Source organism: Nelusetta ayraudi, unplaced genomic scaffold (genome assembly GCF_046127955.1).
Source record: "Nelusetta ayraudi isolate G7.1 ecotype Tasmania unplaced genomic scaffold, CSIRO-AGI_Nayr_v1 ptg000002l, whole genome shotgun sequence".
Lineage (NCBI taxonomy): Eukaryota > Metazoa > Chordata > Actinopteri > Tetraodontiformes > Monacanthidae > Nelusetta > Nelusetta ayraudi.
In genome coordinates this window covers 2718373-2742298 of record NW_027466052.1, presented here as the reverse complement: position 1 = coordinate 2742298, position 23926 = coordinate 2718373, and the positions used below count along the sequence as shown (strand labels likewise).

General features: G+C 45.4%; 2 protein-coding genes across 4 annotated transcripts in view; one reads left to right on the top strand and one right to left on the bottom strand.

The window, feature by feature from the left end:
- samd4a (sterile alpha motif domain containing 4A) overlaps positions 1–15532 on the bottom strand; it is a 41559-nt gene extending 26027 nt beyond the window's left edge. The window contains exons 1-2 of one of the 2 annotated variants that reach the window (XM_076051221.1): positions 15343–15532; positions 13507–14097 (exon numbers count right to left, since the gene is read on the bottom strand). In XM_076051221.1, coding sequence (XP_075907336.1) covers positions 13507–13702 — 196 coding nt within the window. In that variant the 5' untranslated portion in view covers positions 13703–14097; positions 15343–15532. The remainder of the gene's footprint in view (positions 1–13506; positions 14098–15342) is intronic. The other variant, XM_076051308.1, reaches the window with a different exon arrangement.
- A 2888-nt stretch (positions 15533–18420) lies between these two features.
- On the top strand, positions 18421–23636 carry ero1a (endoplasmic reticulum oxidoreductase 1 alpha). Of its 2 annotated transcripts, none has more exons than XM_076051659.1 (15): positions 18421–18627; positions 19238–19357; positions 19444–19527; positions 19611–19652; positions 20506–20582; positions 20698–20771; positions 20986–21106; positions 21356–21417; positions 21513–21539; positions 21628–21720; positions 22070–22316; positions 22411–22480; positions 22574–22660; positions 22781–22920; positions 23060–23636. In XM_076051659.1, the coding sequence occupies exons 1-15, from the start codon at positions 18535–18537 to the stop codon at positions 23127–23129; spliced, it is 1407 nt and encodes a 468-aa protein (XP_075907774.1). In that variant the 5' UTR covers positions 18421–18534; the 3' UTR covers positions 23130–23636. The 2 variants fall into 2 exon arrangements, with proteins under 2 accessions (XP_075907774.1, XP_075907857.1); XM_076051742.1 differs by having other exon boundaries at positions 18443–18704.
- The last annotated feature ends 290 nt before the right edge of the window (positions 23637–23926 follow it).

Here is a 23926-nt window from a genome sequence, read left to right as displayed (position 1 = left end):
ATTCAATTAATTAATTTCCTGAACGGCATGCCATATATATATATATATATATATATATATATATATATATATATATATATATATATATATATATATATATATATGTATAGATAGATAGATAGATAGATAGATAGATAGATAAAAACTTTTTTGTTTAATATTTATCAAAGCGCAGTCGACAACGTTGGCTGGACAAAAATGACCGAGCAAAAAGCAGTGAAGGAGGTGCAAGAGAGAGAGAGAGTGAGCGAGAGTGAGAGAGAGACAGAGGGGCCGTTTACACAGAGACAGATTTTTTTTTTTTTTAAACTGCGCATCTCTGAAACTGCTCTCGATAAAAGCGCGTTTAGGAGCTCGCTAACAACATTTAGCACCACGGAGAACAGAAAGAAAGTTCGCTTGAGAAAAGACGGGGTGGACAAACGACAGAGTTGAACTTCTGCTTCGAGTTACTTTAGAACACAAAGCCTCCAAAGGTCCACGTTAAGGTTGACTGGGAGTCGTGCCAGTAGAAGTTCGCAAACATTTTTGTCATTTAGGTTTTCTGCCTCAATATCCCAGTCTGCCGCCCCAAAAAGAGAGAGACAGAGGGAGTGAGAGAGAGAGAAAGAGAGAGAGAGAGTCCACGTCTTGTTCAGACAGGCTCCCGCAGGCCCCGACAGCAGGGGTGGAGGGGGTGGTGGGGGAGTTAAGGGGGGAGGCGGAAGACTGGAAAGTTCAGCAGTGTCAACAGGTCTCAACTGGAGCAACAGACAAAAAAGAAAAAAGAGGAGGTGGAAAGATGGCAAAAAATAAACAGGAGGCGCAATAAACAGCGGTGGTAAAAAAAACAACAACAATGTTAGAGACGCTAGTGTGGAGCGGAGGGAAAGTGGAGAGAAGCAGAGAGAGGTGGAGGAGTCCGGCCTGGGCCTCCACCTGAGCTGCTGAGGCAGCAGGCAGCACCAGAAGGAACACGTGTGTGCCTCTCAGGCGAGGCCAGAGGGCGACGCTGAGACCGGAAGATATGATAAAAATTGGCAGCTTTCTAAATAATAATTTTTTATTACGCATAGACGTAAAAAAAACAAAAAAAAACAACAACAACTACGGGTCACACGGCTTTGCCTCAAATCCATCTATCCAAATTGGGAAATCTCCAGTTTTGTCCATTTTTTAATTGAGCGCAAAATCGCTAATCTTATTATCCGTTTTTATTTTTATTTTGGTTGTCAGAAAAAAAAAATCTACATATTATATATATATATATATATATATATATATATATATATATATATATATATATATATATATTGAGAGAGAGAGAGAGAGAGAGAGAGAGAGAGAGAGAGAGAGAGAGATACATACATACATACATATGTATATAATTTGTTATTTTATTGGCTTTGGTTTTATTTAGAAAAATGAATTGGCTAATGACACACGTGATGCTGTTACCTTGCAAATGTCCCTGTGGGACCTCAGGCTTGTGCCAAACTGTGACGTGTAAAAAAAATTATACGAGTTTCCTCCATCATCTAGTTGTGATCATACAGTTTCTCTCTTGTTGGAGGTCAACGGCAGCTGGCCACTGGAGCTCGGCAAGGCGGACATGCAAAGACTCAGCAACATGGCAGCCTTGAAAAGTGACTGTCGGCCAGAGGCAGCAAGAGCATTCACATTCTGTCCCAAAGTAAAATTACGGATACTTGTGTGACAAAGAAAATTACTCTGGTAAAAGTAAAGGTACGGATTGAACTCCTTTGCTCAAGCCTGATTATTTTTTGCCGTTGACCAAACAATGCATTTAAAAGTTGTGACAGATTAAACTGGACTGAACTGAGTGGATGAGAGCGTTTCCGCATCCCCTCACGCAGATTCTCCCAGTAGTGCAAGTTAACTGCAAACACTGGACAGGGGCTGAGGCAGTGAAAAAAGGCGTAAAAAAAATGAAAAAAAAATAAAAAAAGAACATCCAGTCCTTCCAATCTGATCAATGTCCATGAATAAAAGAGGCTTTTGGAAAACAACAGGGCGCAACTTCCTAACGTGCTCTCACAGGCGACCGGATACGATGCATGATTTTATTTTGCCGCTTTTTGCAAAAATAAATCAGGTGATTAAAGAGGCCGCTGGGTTTTCCTCTGTTTTTTTTTTTAATTGTCTCATCTTTTTTTTCCCAGCAGCAGGGGAGGTTTCCTCACCGCCGCTTTATGAATGGACAACAATTCCTTGTTGCTCCATCCGACCCCCATCATTTCCTCTCCATGTCAAAGATCTCTCCTGTTCTCTTCCCCTCGTCTCCTCTCTTCTTTTCTCCACTCCTCTTCCGTCCTACGGCCCTGAAGCCGGCTGAGGTTCGTCCGCTCTTTCAGACTCTACCTGTGTGGAAGTCGTGCGCAGATCTCCGTTACGCGGGGAGGATCTGGATGTGGCAGCGGGAGCTATGCCGGGAATGCGAGGCTCCGCGCTGCCAGGGGGCCGAAACACAGGAGCCCGCAACTCTATTTAAGGAAATGCTAGTCGGGGGGTTGGGGTGTGGGGGGTGGGGGCTGCTACCTACTGCCCTGTTTTCCCTTGTGTCTCTAACTCAGCTCAAAGCACCTCTTCTTCCTCTCCTCATCAAGAATGGAGGTGATTTTCCTTGGCATCAGCATCAGCAGCTCTGACTCCATCAAAAGTTTCCCCGTTCTGAACACAACAGACATTTTGGTTCATCCAGTCCACTTGCAAGAGTTTTCTGGAATTGGCCTCCAGCTTTTCAAACAATCAAAGGGCTCTCGCCTTGATAGACGTGTGGAGGAAACCCACCGGTTGTAGATAGCGGCCCCGTTGATTTCAATGAAGTTGCTCACCCAGCGCATACGTCAAAAAAGTTTTTGATTTCCGCATTGATGGGCCCATAGAGCATGAGCAATAGTGTCACTTCCCATCATGCCTCTGTGACGCACATGATCTATTTGGCCAATCAGAACCATTCTGCAGGACGTCACTTCCAGACGCGCCAGGACGCAGCCAATCAGAAAGAGCTGAGACACAGCAGCACGTACAACGCTGGGAATAAACTCATCTCTGGTGATTTTCTGGCCTGTATGATTTTTTTAAATGACTAAAAGACCATAACTGAAAAATCTACAATAGAATGATTTGGTATGATTTGTGTTCTCAGGTCACAGTTGTCGCGTTCATTTTTGTATTGCAGTCTATGGGAAAAATGCTTTTTGGGCCCCTGGGATTTTTTTTATTTATTTTTTTGCTGCAGTACCTCGAGTGACCACTGGGAAAATCGGCGCGCCACCATATTGCCACTTTGGAAGCCAAGTCTTGTAATACACCTATGGAGGCGTTGAATTAGGTTGACAAGTTAACAGCAAGCTAACGATCAGCTAAAGCAGGAGGAGTTCAAAGGAACCAAGACAAGCGGCGCTCATTGTGATCGAATGGCCAGAAAAGGAAAGGAAGCTCCTGGTCTGCAGGCCCGTTAGACCGCTGGAGCTAACTGGTTTGACTGGGTCAGTGTGCCGGCGGTGTGTGTGTGTGTGTGTTTACGAAGAGAGACGACCATGCAATGAATCCTTGTGTGCTCTGTTGTGGCCCCGGCGTGGTGTGTTGCTGGAGTCGTCTGGAATGTGCACTTGTTGAGCAAGAGCTGAACAGGTTAGCCCAGTATCCCTGGCCAGTGGGCCGCCTGGGGGCTGCAGCTTCAGAATCCAGCGTCTGTGACACCGTGTGAGCGAGTACACACACACACACACACACACACACAGCCATTAAGAAAAACACACAGCCTGGTGGACGACATTCACGTTGGTCATTGTGGCTGTGCTATTAGATCATTGGGGGATTACTAGAGGAAATACCAAGGTTCCCGCACACTTATCTTTACCCCGGCGCACCAACCAGCGGGCCAACAAATCATAGACTGGAAAATTAGAAATGAATGCAACTCTTCCTCAACAGGACTGTCGTCAAACACAGGCAGAGCGCAACCGCTGCCAATTCCTCATCTCGGACGGCAGAAGCGCTTGATTGACCGTGATGACAAAATGCCGACTTGGTCACGAGATTCCTCCCGCATGGGCACCTTGGCCCTACGTTGCGCTGACAGCAAGGCTGAGCGTCCTGGAAGCCTCTGTCCAGGATGAGGTCGCCTCCCAGACTGCTGCTTGTGAGGCTGCCACGGCAACCATCGTCACGGTGTTCTCCCTTCCTCTAAACCGGCCTGTCGGCGCCGGCCAACAGCGGAGGTGGAAGCAGTGAGTTTAAAAAGTCAGTGCGCTGACATGCCCCCTTGATAACCAGTGCATTGCCTCGCTCTGGTTATAATCGGAGTTTTAAAGAAAATGCACAGAAACACCTCACTCCGAGTACAAAGCGGCGTGAGAGAATCAGATTATTCCATCATACATGCATATTTCTCCTGCCATGCATGCGGTCTGAACGTGCTCCAGATCCAGTCCCACCCACAGCTTTGACCCGGAAGTAGAATGACGCCTGGCATGGGCAAACTACGGCCCGGGGGCCATATGTGGCCCGTTAAGCTCTTTAATCTGGCCCGCCGAACTTGAAGTAGTTATATTGATAGTAAGTAAGTGATAAAATAGCTGCATTTCATCAATTTCTCAGTGTTTTAAGAGTGATTTCAATAAAGCGTTTGTTCGTTTTCAATAGACATCAAAGCACATGTTTTCTACATATCCCATGATATGTTTTTTCTCCTATGAGGTGGGTCACCAAAACACTCATCCATCTGCTCCTGATCCGGCTTCTCTGTCAAATTTTAGAACCCATGGGGGGGCCACCAGTCAAACAGTTTGCCCGCCCCTGGCCTACGCCATAGTGAAAGACAGTGTCTTCCAGCAACACACACCTCATAAGCAAATAACTTGGTATTTGCTTAAAAAATAAAACACAACTAAAATGTTAAGAATGTTTATTGTCTAAAAAAGTAAAAATAAAAATATGTGCGCGGGCTGCATTGTGAACATACTATTTCCAAAATGCAAACATCGATGACAATGCAGACAACTACACAGCGGTCTGCACAGAAGGGCGCTGGCACTTCAATAATCTTGGGGGTGGGGGACCATTGGTGATCCAGTCATGTCGAGACCAACACATCCACAGCACCGCCGTCCATCCCCTCGTCCGCCGTACCGCGAGTGTTGCGATACCCCCCAGTTGAAATGGGAGTAGAGCGCACACTGACTATCTGACTAGGAAGGACAGTTCTCCAACCCGTTCCTTAGTCTGAGAAGTCAGTGCACATGCATGCTAACGGTATTTAGCCTAATCACACTGACACACGTCCAATGTTATTGCTTTCTTCAGCGATTCGGCGCTGCAAGTTAGTCAGAGCGAATACTTTACTCTGGGTCGACTTTCCAAGTGGAGAGTCCAATTTGCCGGTATTTTAGCTTTTTAATTGGGTGGCAGTTCATTTTATTGTATCCATTGCTGCCACTAGATCCCATTTTATGTAAAAACGCTGTGTGATAAGTGTCTTGTTTGTAGGAGGCTGAGAACAGGGAGCTAATTATACAGATCTGTGAAGTTTACAATATAATAATCAGCAGCGCAACAATCCCACCAAGTTTGTGTTGGATTGTTTGGAGGGGAAATAAAGATTTAAAACTGAACAGAATGGATAGAATGTGAAAACATTTTGCCTTCTCCCACTGAGTCGCTCCAAGTGTTCTTCTGTATTAAAGAAAGTGAGTTGAATACAGTTAAAAACAGCCTTACTCTTTACAACAGTGGTCCCCAACCCCTGGGCCGCGGACCGGTACCGGTCAGTGGGTCATGTGGTACCAGGCCGCGATAATAATATTGATAAGATAAACCAGACAATGTTTTAATTTCATGTTGTGCATAAATGGTCATAACAATGAGTGATCACTGAGAGCAGCTCCTGATGTGTGTGTGTGTGTGTTTCTGTGTTTCTGTGTGTGTGTTTACAAACTTGCTGGACGAAATATTATACAGCCGTATGTCTGGCTTGGACAGGACAAGTCGAACTGGTCATCCATGACACAGAGTGCCTCACCTGTTCACACTCTCTCTCTCTCTCTCTCTCTCTCTCTCTCTCTCTCTCTCTCTCTCTCTCACACACACACACACACACACACACACACACACACACACACACACACACACACACACACACACACACACACACACACACACACACACTAAGCTAAACATGGATCACCTGATAGATTTCCTCTTGCTGCTGACAGAAGCTGTAAACCAAGATGTAACGTTTGTCTTCATGGCTTACACTGATTAACTCCATTTGCTTTCCACAGATGGCTACTTGACTCAAGTCTTGACAGTCGAAATTAGCAGAAGTTTCAGATGAATTTACTTCAGTCGTCGTATGTTGTCACTAAAGCCATCGAAATCATGCCAGTTCAGGATGATCCGGGCAATGTTTTTACCTCCCGCGTGGCCAAATAAAAATTGAAGAGCACTGATAATTCACTATTAGGCTCCCCAAACAAAAAGCCTGACCCAGTATGTGGATGAAAACCCAGAGATGTTCCCGTGTTGGTTGCCCCAAACGCACGTTGACAAAAAGAAAAGGAAAAAAAAGAAAAAACAAACACCTAACAGCAAGCAGAGGTTGCGGGCAGAAAGGACAAGCTTTATTTCCCCTCTGGTCGTTTTGGCAGCCCGTCTGTCCCCATTCCTGAGGTTAGAGAAGAGTTCACAGAACACAGCGTCAACTTCCAGAAATAAACTGTTTGCTCATGCGAGGGTGCGATGAAATAGTTTGGAGAGACGAGAGTTTTCCCTCTGTGTCTCTCCTGGGCGGAATGCCCAAAGAGCCTTTCAGACGAAGGCACAAACGGATCTCCACAAAGTTTGTGAGAAACCAGAAAAAGAAACTTCAGGCTCTGGTTCTGTAGAATGCATTCATAACCGTCAAGTGTTTCATTAATGATGGTCCAACGCCAGTGGAAAGGAGAATCTCCCCCTCAGATTTTGAAATTTTCTGATGGGTGTTGGCCAAGAGAGCTGCTAATTAGAACCAGGTTTCAGAACATGCAATATGGACATCTCAGCACAGGGCAAAAAAAATGTAACAAAAAAGTTGGACCGGGCAGGAAAGTGGTGAGCAAGTCCGGGCTGTAAATGGCACCAGTATTCTCAGGTCCGCGTGCCGCCCCCTGTTGGCCCCACCCACAGACGCTCACTGCGCTGAAGGCGGAATCACTTTTCCTTCACCAATGTGTCTTTTTCCCCCTGCGCTGGAAAAGCCCCCAGTCCAACTCTGCACTCTGACGCTGCCCACATTCCTAGACAGTATCCCCGACAACAGAACCATTTCCCGCCTCGGCCGGGAATGTGGCTTTCCAGCCCAGGTTCTCATTCAGGATCTAGTTTCGACAAAGAAGTGTGGCAGAAATTCAAAGGATAACAGCGGCCGTCGCGCTTCCCTTCCCTTCCACGCCACGGCTTTGTGCAATTCTGCCATTCCTGAGGATCTTCACTAAAAAAAAGGGTAGTTTTTCCACAAACATGCCACCGGGCAGACCTTTTGAGTCTGCTGCCTGAAACTTTCACTAATCATTTCTGTCCAAGACGCTGCTGGGTTTAATACCAGACCATTGGATTTTTGGACAATCTGCAACAAATTCCAAGATTCACCACAGGACTGGCAGCATGTTTGCTAACCTAATGCCAACAGCATTACAGCTCAATGATTTGATGATAATTAATATGCTGTGTATTGTTAAAAATATCCTATGGTACATTATGTCATTTTTAAAAGTGAGGAGGAAAAGAAGAAGAAGAAAAAGAAAAAACAGAGCAAAAGATTCAGGAGTTCCGAGCCCACCGACTGAAATATGATTCATCCGCCTTGAAAAAACTACAATCCAAATAGTTTTCAGCTGGTCAGAGTATGACCCTACCAATCGGCTTAGGGCAGGACAAGGCGGAGCTACAGCCAGAGTTTATTTTAGACAAAAACAGAGAGCAACCTCTGGCCTGTGGCCGAGGATCTACTGATTTGTTTCATATGTCTCAGGTTGCTTGACAATATGTCACAGTGCGATGAAAGAAACACAACTGAAATAATAACACAAATGAATATCATAAAACAACAAACTACAGCTCATTTTCCATCATTGAGTTGATCCCTTATGTTCCGCGTCGTGTCCCAAAAACTGATCTCTGTTGCTTCTTGGGCACAGCTGCTGGTGAACGTTGAATGACTGGCTGCTTCCAGCTCAAACAGCCGAGCAGGAACAGGTCAGCGGTGCCAAACCCAAAATGAAGCTAGTCATTTAGAACACCAGGCCCACTGTACTGCCCTGACCCCACCCCTTCTGCTAACCCGACACTGCGCGTGTGTGTGTGCGTGTGCATGAGTGTGTGTGCTGTCCTTTACACACTACTATCCACCCCGATCGGGTCGGGACCCGATCTCACGTCATCCCTGTCGGGGATTGTCTCAGGTCTGAGGTTTTGAGACACAGAGAGTCGCAGCGAACGCTCCCGGCCACAAAAGGTTCCTGTCGAAAGGCCCACAGGAAAACCTTCAACTGGCTCCCTGCCTTCACAAACAGTCGGCTCTGCGAGGCCATGTTGCGCTGGGATCACCCAGAGCATCTCCCAAAGTCGGCTCCGGCGGGGATGAACGTCACCCAAAAAAAGTCGGCTATGGACAAAATGGACTCGAGATTAAAAATGCACAACCCTGGACAGGCCCGCGATTTAAAAATAAGACGAAAAGCGACAATGAAAGAAATAAGCCGTGTGTGACACAGCTCCTCTTGCTTTCCAGTAATCCTGCCGTCCCTTTGACTGGTGTCACTGGTTGCAGATAAAGTCTTGTCACTCTCTGGGTCCTAAAACAAGGCCGCCTCTTAACCACCCGCAGAAGTAGGTCACTGAGGATTCCATTCATTTGTATAGCGCTTTCCAAATAGTTGCGTTTTCCACTCAGCCCGAGACTTCCAGCTGCACATTAACCCTTTTGGAGCCTGCCGGCCCGGACGGCAGCTTCTTGAAAAGATGCCTCCTCGAGAAACAACAAACCTTCACCCTGGGGATCCGCTCTGTAATAACACAACAACTAACACAGCACTTTAATAAAGCTTTGCGTAGCTTTGGCAGGCACAGAAGCTCAAAACTGGCAACGGCTCTATAATCAATACAAGATCAGCGCAGGCTGAGTAAAACAGCAGACTCAACATATCTGCTTTTCTCGACCACAGCAAGTTACCACAACATTCCAGAGAGATCACATCAGCAGACAACCTTCGCCGGCTGCCTCCATTCAGCTGCGTGTGTCCTGACAATGAGTCTGGTAGTTCCATCCTGAGCAGATGAATCAGCCCACAGGAAGTGACCGCAGGCAGGGTGACGCACAGGTAGGAGGAAACTCCAGGGTGTGGCCGAAAAAAAAAAAAATCTGATGCACAGGTACAAAAGTTCTGAAGGAAAAACCTCAGAGACACACACACCATCCCCAGCTTGACTGCGGTGGGACTAAACCTCCATTGGTGCGGTCCCCATCACTGCTGTGTGCTGCGTTCAGGGCTCACTGGGACTGGTTTCCATGACCATGCCAGCTGCATTTCCATCAATCAAACAGTGCAGTTTTATTTGTGTTGGTCAGGTTTGCAAATACAAATTGTACGTTCTCAAAAAAATACGACGCTTGCGACCCATAGGCTGCGTTCAGACTGCAGGCGAATCTGATTCAAATCAGATTCCTTCTCAAATCAAATTTTTAGGGCCGACTGTCCACACTGTTTCCAAGCAAGTGTCCAAATGGGATCTGGCTCTATTCAGACTGGGCCACATTATTGACTGATATGACACGTTGCTGTAGCGTGGAGGCGTCGTCCAGCGTAGCGTGTAGTGTGTGACGTCATATAATTGCGACAGCGGCACTTGTTGCGATACAGGCTCTGGAGCTTGGCTTGAATGGAGCTATCTCCCCACAGACTGATGAGGCAATGAGAATCCTCCTCTGTCCAGGGACTGCTGTTTTCTACTTCTGTCTGCTCCGTTACGTTACAGCTCCGCACCTGGTCTGGCGCATTGGGTCTTGCATCGCATAGAGTGACGTCACGGACAGTCAAAACCAATTGGTGTGTTTGGAGCTGTTCAAACTGAAACGCATCTGTCCGAATGCGATTTGAAACTACCTCCCGAAGGTGGTTTCAATCCGTTTTGCAAAAATCGGATTTCATGTGATTAGGTGAGTGTTCAGACTACGAAAGAGCCATCCGGTTTCAAACAGGATGGGCTGAAAATCGGATTTTGGCTGGCAGTCTGAACGCGGCTTTAGGACCCTCCAACTGGGTGAGGAAAGTCACATTTGTCATTGGGTGACAACAAAGGGAGATTTAAAGTCACTTCCTCAAGCAACTCCGATGAACCAACTGAATTGTGGGAGAAACCCAGAGGATCAGGAGACTGGCAGGCTTGGCTATCAAACCCAGGACCTTCCTGGGTGCACATCAAAGAAACAAATTTGAAGACGTTAGTAAAAGAGATTAGTGTCTGTCTTTACTTTTCACCATTGTTTCTCTTGTTTTCATCAACATATAGAAAGAGCTTTGACCCGATTGGCCAGATTACCGTGACACACCACGTTGAATGTTTCCGGAATTAGCGTGGGGTTAGCTCTCACTCTGTTACAGAGCCCACAGGGAAGACTTTGGAGGAGGTGGTCGTTTTTTTTTATTACCATTTAGTGTTGCTGAAATGCAACAATGCCTTAAGTGGTCAAATGTCAAAAGAATAAGTTCTTGTCATTTACTTGCATTTACGCATCATGTGATTAACACAAAGATTTACTGCTCAAATAGTGATACTAATAACACTGCCTCCAACTGAGTCCTCTAGCATAAAATAAGCTTTACTTTCAGAGTTCAGTCATACTGTGGAATAGTCTTGATAATGATATATGGAGCATTGAAGGGGCCCTATTATGACCATTTCCAGACTGAATAAAATAATTTTGGTGGTCAACTTCCAACAATAACCGAGGTATGTTTGGTTTGAGCTGTACAGGCCTCACAAAACAAGCCTTTCTCTCACTCTCCTCCCCCCTCCCCTACCTGCTCCATACGTGGCTCCGCCACGGAACATGCCCCTTTTCGATTAGTCAGCTGCTCATCAGATGGAAATTAGTTCTCATGCAATGACCCATCACCCACATTTAAAGCTAAATACTTATTAAATTAAAAAAGATCTGCAGAGGCGTTACTATGATAACCAGGTCGGCTTGTTGCAGCGCAGCAACAGAGACGATGCTGCCCATCAAGAGACGCGTAGGTTGTCATTTTTCGTACTAGGTGTGTTAGCTGCCATGCTGGTAACACTAGAAGACATGTTGAAAAGATGAGAAAGTACATTTTTCATAATAAGAGCAAGGAAAATCCTATTCTGGAAGGAAACCTAAAGTTCACATATTCTACACTCAAAAACATACAATAACAGATTTGTTTGTGGTATTGTATCAGCAAATGTATTTTCTAATGTTGCACTGTACACTCTATTGTTCTGAATGAATTGTGATGACTTTTCCATTCTTGCGCTGTACTGTGACTACTTCTCTGTTCTTGAACATGTACGTTCCGTGGAGCGAGTGACAGGCTTGCTACTGGTGTAAGCCTGAGACGCATGTAACCGCAGTCCTACAGTACCACTGTCATGGAAGTGAACACGCTGCAGCATCCAGTCTGGCACCGCCGCCCGCCACTGTTCACAAGCTCACAGTAGCTTCCTGTTTCAGTCACAGCTGGAACCTGGCTGAGGCTCCCACCTTCTTTGGCTGCTGCATGGCTTGCTTATACAAAGACTTACTGAAAAAGACTGAGATCGGAGACCCTAAAGATTGATCTGCAAGAATTCAAACTTCAAGTCGCAGCAAGTCAGCAGCCTAGCGAGGTTAAATCAGGGTTCGACTAGAAGCCCTGACTCAGAGGTTGAATAATGGCTTAAAGAATTAACAAGTAAAGAAAACACTCTTGCCAAGATTTCTCTAGCTGCGTTTCCATTACAGTTTTTCGCAAAATAAAAGCCATATTTCTAAAATTTCGACAATTGCGATTTGCACGTGTTTCCATTGAATGCTGTGAATCTCGCGGGACGAGATTTGACCAGAATTTGAATTACATTTTCTTTTGCTTGTTTACGTTTCTTTGCTGTCAAGAATGGTTGTTATATTTTTCTCTTTGATTACTTGTAAAAAATATTCTATCTCCTCCTCCGTCCAAACACAACGCGCCATTTTTACTTGACGTGAACTCGTCACGTAAAAACCGTCACATCCACTGTCGCATAAAAAAAAAAAGTCTTTCCATGACACTTTTGCGATCCACCTTTAACGATACATCTGAAAAAGCAGCTCATGAGAGCAAAAAAACACGTTAGCGATATTTGAGAGGTTTTTCGAAGTTTAGGTGTTTCCATTACCAGTTTTTTATTGCAATATTTAGGTTTCACGCAATTCTAGGGGTAACGGAAATGCATCTTCTGCTAGCTGAGTCAGCTTTACCTGTATGTGACAAGTGTCCTATAGAAAGAATTTGTCCATCTCAGTCTGTCCCTTGTACTGTCGAATTCATTGTTTAAACAGCCATCACTTCAGTCCATACCATCTGACTTCCATCCCCATGCAAAGCTTTGCCATCATATCATTCCATCCATGAGGGTTTTTCCTGTCTTCAGCCGTGTCCCACCCAGACCGGAATTCAAAATCACACAAACTTTAAAAGTGAAGCATACCGGCTGCAACCCCGGACACTCCCAGTGTCATCACTCTGTTGGATATTTGATATGAACGGCCCGACATGCGCTCCCACATGCAGATGTTGCGCACAGACAACCGTGCTCTGTCGCAAAGCTTCTATTTTCATTAGTCCAGCTGGTTGCCAAGGTTTTTGTTTCCATGGCCACACTGCAGTTAGATGCAGACGACCCACCACCAACCACCCCCCGCCCCCTCCCACCACCGCCAGGGGCTTTTAGCAAGATACCAATCCAGTGAGGGCCCACAGCGCCACAAGCTGGCACCGCCACCGGTCCCCACTGCCAGCAGAGGCAACAGTAACACACAACCATGGCCTCCTTTACCAATTACTGACAGTGCAACAGCTCAAAGATGATTCAGCTACTTCTGACGCTCAATAATTTGAATGCATATGTTTGATTCCAGGGTTAAGAACAGTTCATTTCAAAAGAAATAACTCAGATCCACACCTGAGACTTCAGTTAGAAACAAGCTCCTACTGCATCAGTAACGAGTCATAATAGGTTGAGGTGTGGATGATGCTTTTTTGCTTGACAAGCAGCGAGCAGAAAGCCCCTCATTTCCAACCTCCAAATCTTTTCTGGGGAATTGTTCAGTTTCTGCCGCCATTTCCCAAACGCAAGAAGCAAAACTTTATAGCAATGCTGAAAGTTTGGAGCAGTTTGGACACATAAGCGGGGCTGCAGTAACAACGGGGAATCCCGACGCTTGCAAATGCACGTGGTGCCGCGTCACGCTCGCCTCACCTGGGTTGTTGGCTTCCGCCTCCAGCACCTGCAGCTCAGTGCACTCAGCGAGCGAGTGCTCCAGACACAGCTGCAGGAAGCGGGCCTGGGTCCGGCTCACCCTCTTCAGCAGGGACAGCAGGGCCACCGTCTGCTCGCACTCGTTCCAGCCCTTGAACCAGCTGGCTAGCACACCCACCTGGTCGCGAAACATCATGGTCTGCTCCCACCGAGAGTGGGCGGGCCGAGCCGGGAGCTGGTGGGTTTTTTTTGGGGGGGCGGGGGGACAGCGGGGGTCAAAAGAACCGAGGCAAGCTTATCAGATGTCTCGTCGACGTTTCTAGTCGGGCGGCCAGAGGGGGTTCAGCCGTAGCGCTGGGACGTCATCCTTAGCGTTGGAGAGCGGGGCGGCAGTGTGTGTCAGGCCTTGGTTACGCTGAGGGGATATATTCCTGCACAGGTAATCTCGCTCAAGATGGTTATCCTTTGGCGATACGAGTTCTGCTGCTCAGTCTGCCTCCCCAGGGGATTGATACTCGATGAGTCAGCTCTCCGTGTCACACCGGCTTCGGCCTCGCTGGCATTTTTTCCTTCAGGGAATCCCTCGTAAGCCTGCAAGGGGATGACGGTAAAGTTAAGCAGTGGCGGGAATAAACATGAATACCAGACGATGCTCGCTGTGACTGTCGCTGGGTGGGTTTTTTGTTTTTTTTGTTGCTTTTTTTTGCCTCGCTTTGCTCTTCTGTTACACACGCGGCGACTTTATTCGTATTCTTGATTCATCTTTGTCAGCTAAGAGCCGCGACGGCGTCTGTTGCTTCTGCTCTGCAGACTTTTTGTGCTGCTGTTGCTGCAGTATGAGGAGGAGGAAAAATAAATAAATGAGATAAATGAAAGCAGAATTCAACTTATACATGCATTTATAGATCGTCTCCTCTCTGCCGCACTGTGCTCACAGGCTTGTGGCTTTCACCACCCGAGACAAAAATAAGTATAATATTTTTAATCTACCCCTCCCTCCCTCCCTCCCTCCCCCGGTACCCACCCTGTCCTAAAAATACAGCTGTCGGGAGTACTGGCGCTGCATCCCGGGAAAATTCCGCCAGGAAGAGACACCGGGTCACTGACGGCGGCTGTTGAGCAGCAGGGCTCGACGTCTTTCCAATGGAGGCAAAACAGCCGCGTTTATATTCGCGATCTGATGACATGTCAGTGGTGGTGGTGGGGGGTTCGAAAAGTACACTTGACGCCGGGCGGAGGAGGTGCGTCGGTCGGAGGCGAATTATTTTTCCTCTTATCTTCGAAACCAGGGCGTGAAGCTAGCGGCGGTGCTCCGGAGCTGTTAGCCGCTGTCTAAAACTGTCACTTTGCTTCATCAGCACACAGGGAATGACCGTTGGCGGATATGTGTGTGTGTGTGTGTGTGTGTGTGTGTGTGTGTGTGTGTGTGTGTGTGTGTGTGTGTGTGTGTGTGTGTGCACGCGCGCGCGCGCACCCGCGCAGCTTGTACAAATACGAGGCAAAAACCAGCAAATATGCACCATGTTCCGACCATTTCACATGTATACATGTATCTAACGAGCACATTCCAGGGTGGACAGATCCCGAAACACCCTTGGCATGAGGTGAGAAGTCCCCGCTCACACTTCAGTTGCTATAACTAGTTAATCAGACGATAGCTCGCAGGTTATGCCAGATTCTACACGAACGATCATTCTGCCGCTGTTTCGTTTTCTCTCCTGTTTGATTCTCGATGCGGCGAAAACGGTGGACAGAACAGCGAGGAAACGAGTTAGAAACTTCAGTCTGATTATCTGAGACGGAATTTTCTTGTTTCCCTTACTCGGCGGTACTTACCTTCCGGCGAGGTTAGCATCGTTAGGTTGGTCTCGGCTCCGGAGACAGGCTCAGTTTTTTTTTTTGTTTTTTTTCGGGGAGCGGTGCCCCTTCACTCCGCGTCTGCGGGACTTGCCATCTTGACTAACTTTTTCTGTGTCTCCCCCAGCAGTCAGCCTGGTCGCCCCTAACGCTGCGCAGTAAAGTTAGACGATGATAATACGCAACTTCCTGTTGGGAGCTTTTAAAAATACAATACAGTAAAATATATATTTATGAAAATAATATTAATAAAAATATGATCATGGTCATATGAAACATTTTCTGACTCTTTCATGTACGTGTACACACACACAGACACACACGCACACACAAGATTGGGAAAAGAAGCACCCTTTTTGATGATAAAATACGACCTAGTTAAAATTAGATATATTGCTGCCTGTCTTTTTACATTCATAAAACAGAAAAAATATTATACTATTGTTGGTTAATTAGAAATATTGTGGAGTTCACGCTTGTGCAGAAATCTTTCGCATTATGAAATATATCATTGGTGAAGTACAAAATTTAGGTTTTTACACAAATTATGACAAACAAATGGAATAGTTCAGTACCGTCTACAATGATTTCTCATTTTCATTAAGTTAGCAGATAAAATAGATGTAAGTACATATACTGTTGTTTAGATATAACTTTAAAGATGAATTTGGAAAAAAAAAAAGAAAAGATAACACTTACACTGAATCTGTATCCCCAATTATTTTGAGCGAAAGCAACCACGCTCTTATATTGAAGGCGAGACAAGTCCACTTCCGGCTACGTTTTGGGACAATTAATACCTGGGAGGCTCGCGCTGCCCGTTTCCACATGCTAATCATTAAGAGCGGAGCATTACGTCAGGGACTTGGCAGCGCGAGGAAGCACCAAAATAGAGGGGGGCGGGCGGGGGAGAGTGAGGAGGGGGGGTCAACTACGAAACTGTAAGAAAATGTCAGAAATGAAAGAAACGTTTCCGCATTAATGAAGTCCATATTTGAGCACGCACAACGATGATGTGTCAGCAAGTGATGAAAAACACACGTTGAGCGCACCTTTTACCAACAGTACAACTAGCCAATTTTGATGAAAATTCGGAAACTTTTGCCAGAATCTATGTTACAAACACACTACAAAAAAAAAAAAAACTTTGACGAGTTTTGTTTTAGATCAAGTTTTGGCGCCACCATTTGTCTTTCATATTTGGAATGGTCAGTCGTGTTTTTAGGTCAGTTGAGCCAGATTGCTGATAGCTCAACGCCTTTATTTAAGGTGAGAAGTACTACAACAATGACGTCACTGCCCTGCGGTCAGTTGTGATGCAGCGTGGTATTTTCTAAAACTCTGTGCGTGTCATTTTGAGATTTTACGGCGCGAAAGTCATTCTGCCACATGATGTCGATGGTTGGAATCACTGTTAGGGTTTTGTTTCTTTTGGTATTAATACTTGTGGGGGAAAAAAACTTTATATTTCTTTAATGATGTTTTTCTTCCATTCATCATGTTGATCCTTCCATCCATCACGGCATTTTTCTTTTTAAAGTTTGTGTACAGAGTTTTTTTAACTTAAGTTTTTTTTTTGTCCGTCATCCCTCTTATTAAATTCGATGGTAATGCTTGTTTGTTCTGATGCAGGTAAGATTCCGTCCAACAGAGGGAGGTATTTCACAGGTTTGGAGTGGGAACTGTAAAGTCACGGTCTTCTGAGCAAACGCTGAAATTCGTGGAAAATATTCTGGAAAAGTTCTTCGTCAAATAAAAATAAATAAATAAATAAAATGAAGAACTTATAGCTGCCGCATCAAGAAGGTCACGGGTTTGATTCCCGTGCTCCGGTTGCCTCCCACAGTCCAAAAAGATGCAAGTCATGTGAATTGGGAACTCTAAATTGTCAGTAGGTGTGTGTATAAGTGTGAATGTTTTTGTTTTGTTTTTTGTCTCTATGCTGTCCTGCGATGAACTGGCTTGTCCAGGGTGTCACCCTGCCTTCACCCTATGACAGGTGGGAGAGGCTCCAGCAGACCCCCTTTGACCATGGGTGCTAGAAGAAGCGGGTATGAAAATGGATGGATAGATGGATGGATGGATGGATGGATGGAAAACGAAGAGCATCTCTAGCCCCCCCACCCCCACCCCCCTCTCTCTCAGGGGACGAAATAAAAGAGAAATAGCACAAGAGTGAATTGCAGGAACAGTGTGCCTGTGTTCTCTCCAAGTTTGATGACTTGCTATTTAATAACAGTAACCCCTTGCAAACATATCCTACACAGTTGGTCAGTGTGTTGTGCTGTGAGCTTAATAGCTTGTCAGCCACACAGAGCCGCCTCCAGGGAACAGGGTCATCATTTTGTCTATTTTATTTCTGTGCCAGACATATCAAAATGCGCAAAATCTGTCTGATGAAGTTCGAACAGGCATCAGTGTTGATTTCTGAAAAGCAACTGGAAAGTGTGCTCATGTGTGTTCAACAGTGCGCCTCTGTCATTGATTAATTGATACTCCAATAATCTCCAAGGAGAAACTTGAATTGGTCACCACGCATAAAAACATTACTACAGCGATGCGCATGACAACAATAAAGTAATAAACAATAACAAGGTAAGTATTAAAAAAGTCTGTGCTCTGCGAATAGACGTGTTGGATAGGGTTATGGTTAGAGAGGAGAGGGGAGGATTTACGATAAACTGATCAGTGGAGGTTTCTCTTGGCTAAAGCAGGCTATTGGAAACAACTATGAATGTAGATTAAAATGATTTGTAAATTAGCCCAGCAATATGGAAACACGTCTCAATAAGTATTTACCAAGCGACATGGTATAAATAGTTAGTATTAGTACAAAGTAGTATCACTTTGTACTGCTAATACAAAGTAGTAGAATTCATTCAGTTGAATAACTGAATGAGACTGATGCAGCTGATAAAATAATAAAGATCCAGTGAATCTTTATTGGTGTGTGTGTGTGTGTGTGTGTGTGTGTGTGTGTGTGTGTGTGTGTGTGTGTGTGTGTGTGTGTGTGTCCTGTCACGTATTACACGTCGCGTCAATTGGTCAGACAGGAAGCAGAGTTTCAGGAAGTAAACCTGCTTTATTCGATTATCTGCTGCGCCTCAAGGGGAGAAGCTCACACGTCCCTCTTACAGGCAGGCTGGCGGTCGGCGGTTTTCACGCTCCGTGATGAAGTCGGTGGTCTGTGACCGCCACCTTCTCCTCCTCCTCCTCGTCCTTGTGCGCATGTTCGGATCCGGACACAGCGAATGCTTCTGCCAGGTGAGCGGCGCTGTCACACTCTGGCGTCTTCAGCTATCAGTCAACAAGTGTGTAACGGGTCTGACACCGTCCTGAAGGTAGACGCCTGCTTAATATCGCCACGTATATGTTTTATTTAAATGTGAAAATGTAATGTAATTTAAATTAAAATGTAATGTGCCTTTAGCTTTGGAAAGAGACCGGAAATGAGTGCGTGCAGCCTCCGCTGCCAACGGTTTGTGAGCGCAGCTGCTGTTTTACCTCTGCTGACCCTCACACAGTGTACGTCACACCGGAAGTAGGGGTGTTAGGTTAGCTCGTTAGCTATTTAAAACAACAAAAAAAAAAGAAAAAAAAAGTGTTAAGCATTTGAGAGAATGTTTCACATTAATTATTTCCAGGAGTGCAAAATATGAACCCAAACATAAATTTGTCATAAATAAATCTTAACTACGTCCTTCCATAGTTTCATAGTGCGACAACAATTCCAGACAGAAAAGATGTGGCACAGTTTCAGGGCAAATTGAACAAAATGAAAAATTATTGTCAATATCAGCTGAACTTTTTTTTTTTCATGAAATGCTTTACAGTGAAAAACAAATGGTGGTTTATGCTTTGAATCTACAAAAAGGTCACAGGTGACCTGGATGACTGTGATTGTGATGTGGAGACCATCGACAGCTTCAACAATGACCAGCTTTTCCCCAAGCTTCAAACTCTACTTGAGTCTGACTATTTCAGGTTCTACAAGGTAACAGGGCCCTACATGTTGACACGGAACGGCACACGCACTCGTGGATGTGACCCTCCTTGTCTCTGTGCTGACTTCTCCTGCAGGTCAACCTGAACAAGCCGTGTCCTTTCTGGACATCAGAGACCCACTGTGGTATTAGGGACTGCGCTGTGAAGCCCTGTTCTCCTGTTAGTTAAACTTCTTCAAGTGTAAACAAACCGTGTTCATTTGTTATCCACTGATTTCAAAACGGTCTCCTTTGCGTTCACAGAATGAGGTGCCAGAAGGCGTCCGCGCGACCTACCACAGCAAGGTCAGTCCCCAAGAGCAGTTTGTTGAAGGAACTCCATCAAGCCACTGGGTGGCATTGAGTTCAGAGTCTGAAATTTTGCTCATTCATCTTGATAAACACCACGCGAAAGCGTTTTACAGCTGCAAATTGCCCTCAAAACCACAGAAGAAGACTGTTAGCCAGCCCAGCCGTGGTATAGCAATTAGTGCGAGTTTTGTTGCAGCAGCAGTTTTTTATCAGAACTGGGTGGTGCTTTCACATTAGTAGAATGTGAAGGTGTTGTCCTTGGCACCAACAGGAACACATGACCTGCTGCAACACAGCTCAGCTGTTGGTGGAAGATCTGATCAGTTTGTTTTGAGTGTTTGTCAAAATGTTAATGGTAATGTTGCTAACTGGGTGCAAAACAGCAAAATGCTTCCCACACGCACGCTTCATAAAGTGTTACACCATGGAACTAGGTCCGACTTAAAGACGGTAATTACAATATAATAAATCAAAACAAGATATAGCAATACTTTATTGACTTGGTTTGGCTCTCATCTGTCACTACCCAGGCAGAGGGTCTCCCTGGACCGAGGAAACCCTCTGCCTGGGATTCTGTGTGACACAGAATGACGGGAAGAGTAAAATAATCCAGCTCTCCATGCACATATTTTTGATTGCAATGTAGTACATTTCAAAAATAATTCTCAGGACGCTTTTTGGATCTAAGAATTAAGCAGCTGAAGGTTTAAAAAAAACTCCATAGAAAGTATTATTGAACATCAGGTTTGTGTGAACTGAAGACCGCGGGATTAAACAGGATCAGGAGGGTTTTTAATATACAGTACTGAATACTTGAAAGCAGTGACATTTGTGTGTCTGTATTCAGTACTCAGAGGAAGCCAACGAGTGGCCGGCCGACTGTGAGCAGGAGCACCGTCTCGGAGCTGTGAACGCGTCCCTCAGGTGAAGGACACGTTGGGAATTTAATGTGTTTGTAAGAGGAGAATTGGTGCTTGTGTGACAGCCGATGTCTGCGGTGACCTTGAACCTCTGTGGATGTCTGTGCTTTATTTGCCAGTAATGAGACCAGAGAGGCTCTTCTCAGCTGGAGCAAACACGACCACGAGGCCCAGCCCTTCTGCGTGGTCGACGGTAATTTGTCACAAATAGTGGAATAGTGGTGACTTGCCTAGTTGGCTGGAAGCATGATTTTTTTTTTTTTTTCATGGGTGGGGCGGAAAGCATGATTGGGCAACAGATTCTAAAGATTGTGTTGGAAAAAACACATTTGAGTCATAAAATAGAACTGACAGAAACCTACAGTTTTATGAACACCACTGAGACTGATACTCCCTTTTTTGTGCAGATGAGGAGTCTCCAGACTCCCAGTATGTCGACCTGTTGCTGAACCCGGAGCGCTTCACCGGCTATAGAGGACCAGAAGCCTGGCAGATCTGGGACAGCATCTATGAGGAGAACTGTTTCAAGTAAGATATAGACTTGGGCAGCTCAGGCAACGACACCGTGAAGCTAAATGCTAACTGGGAGACCAGCAGCGTGCTTAAACGTCCCATATTACGCAATATTCAGGGTTGGATGCGTTGTTTTTTTAAGGCCTGTAAAGGGTCTTTTGGGATGGTTACTCCTGTGAGGCTGCTCCAATGGCGACAGAACATGATCGTTTAATAGTTATGCTTTTTATCAAAGCCTCTCTTGTTTACGCCCCTCTCCCTCAGACCTTACACCATCAAGAGGCCGCTGGACCCCAGTGTGTTGCACCGCAGCTCAGGGAGTGAAGGTGAGAGCTCCTTGTCGCTGCATCTTACCACAGTTCTCCACTTCGTAAAGGCTGTTGACGTCGTCACAGTTTTCTCGTTCTTTTCCCCCTTGTAGCCAAGGTCTTCCACAGCTGGCTGGAAGGTAAGTGGACGTTTCACCTAAATACTCAACTTTACAAAACATCTGTCGACGTGTGGGAACTGTGGTTTTATCCCTGTGTCTCCGGCAGGTCAGTGCGTGGAGAAACGGGCTTTCTACCGCCTCGTCTCTGGCCTTCACGCCAGCATCAACATTCACCTGAGTGCCCGATACCTCCTCGAAGGTCAGTAGATCAGTCAGTCAGTCAGTCTTTTCAGTTGGTCAGCATTAAACATCAACCTGCTGTCAACAAACTGTGCTTTATCCTTGTTTCCATTTTGCTGGATAGAAGAAAAACATGTTGACATTTTGAAAATCAAGCAACAGAAATGCCTGCATATGTATCTGTTAGTGTAGGAATCCTAGAAGTTGTACAATAAATATCTGTTTGAACGTTTTTACAGTGTGGCCCAAATGCCTCGAGTTAACAGACGAAGCCCTGTGTGACGATGCGGCCATATTTGTCATGCAATTCTGAAAATGCTGTGTCATTTAAAAAAACACAAGATAACGCGTGTCATTGTTTCCTGCAGACAGCTGGTTCCAGAAGAAATGGGGTCACAATGTATTGGAGTTCCGCCAGCGTTTCGACTCGGAGCTGACGGCTGGCGAGGGACCCAAGCGGCTCCGGAACCTCTACTTCCTGTACCTGATAGAGCTGCGGGCGCTGGCTAAAGCCCTGCCCTTCTTTCAGCGGCCGTCCTTCCAACTGTACACCGGCCGAGCGGCGGAGGACCGCCGGCACAAACGGCTGCTGCTGGAGATCCTGCACATGGCCAAGTGTGTCTGCTAGAACTTAGCCCTGAACAGCCTCCTGTGTTTCTGTTGTTTTCATTATTTCGTTATTGGACACTGCTCTGCCTCCGTCTCCCAGATCGTTCCCGCTGCACTTTGACGAGACTTCTCTGTTTGCTGGGAACGAGAGGGAAGCCGCTAAACTGAAGGTTAGAAAATCCCTTTCCACACACATTTAATGTAGAGTCTCTGGTTCATTAGGGCCTCTTACATGTTTTCCACTTCTGTTGATGTTACACCAGGAGGACTTCAGACTGACCTTCCTCAACATCTCCAGGATCATGGACTGTGTGGGCTGCTTCAAGTGTCGGCTGTGGGGGAAACTGCAGGCGAGGAGCGCCGCTGAAAACATGATTTTCTGAGTTTGGATTTCAAGTTGCAGTGTCTGTGCTGCATCGTGTTGGCTTTTGCTCTGATCTCCATCTCTCTCATCTCTCCCTCATCACCAGACCCAGGGATTAGGAACATCACTGAAGATTTTGTTTTCACAGCGACAGATTGAGGCTCTTCCCGGGTCCGACGGCCTTCAGCGACCCAGATTCCAGTTCAGCCGGCAGGAGATCGTCTCGCTGCTCAATGCCTTTGGAAGGTGAGACGGGGTCTCAGCATTATTTTGCACCGTTTGTTTAGAAACACTTGGTTCTAACAGAGTAGATTAAACCCACCCTGCATATAAATAAATAAGTAAATACAACAAAATTGCAACTTTTCTTTTAAATGTCCTGCAGGATTTCCACCAGCATAAGAGAACTGAAGAACTTCAGGTCACTGTTAGCTGAGGAGCAGTCGTCGCAATGACAAAATCTGCTCTGAATGACTGAAGTCCTAGCTGTTCACAATTAAAAGAGAAGGAAACACCACTGTCGATCTTTAAGAGGATTAAAACAGATTTTAAAAAAAAAAAGAAAAAAAGATTTTCACTGATTTTGAAGAGGAATGCGGACATCTGATTCCCACGCAAACCAACATGTTTGCCAGTTGTACTCACTGGTGTCCAGAAGATGGCACTGTTGATCAGTAATCGGCCATTTGTGGTCTTTATACGCTTTTTTAAATAAATTATTCCTTTTATTTAAAGATGCTTTTGTTCCATACATGAACTTGAGTGCACGCGCGTGCGCGCCTGTGTGAGTGTCATTAACCCAGTTTCATCAGGGCCTCCAGGTTAACGGTGCCTTCACGTGCTCCTCGAAAACCTTTTGCCCGACCTGTATCGGTGTTTTTGTTTTATTTATTTTATAATAAGCAACATAACTGCATGACATAGATTCTTGGTAATTAAAACTAAACCGATTGAGCAATGGATGAGTAATATGTGTGTATATTCAGTTCATCGTGAAACCAAGATATGGTTTCGTTTATCTTCCAGCTGACCACCAAATGAGTCTGTCATACTTTTGATTTGTGATGTAATAATTATAATTTTGTGAATATTTTTTTCTAATTTGTAAAATAATGTTTTATTACATTATATGCCATTATTTTGTCTCTTTAATGTCTACTTTCTGTATCATTTTGTTGCTTCATTTAATTTATTTTGAATCATAATTGCAACCTTACGTCTCATTGTTCTTCCGACTCGTCATCATTATAAG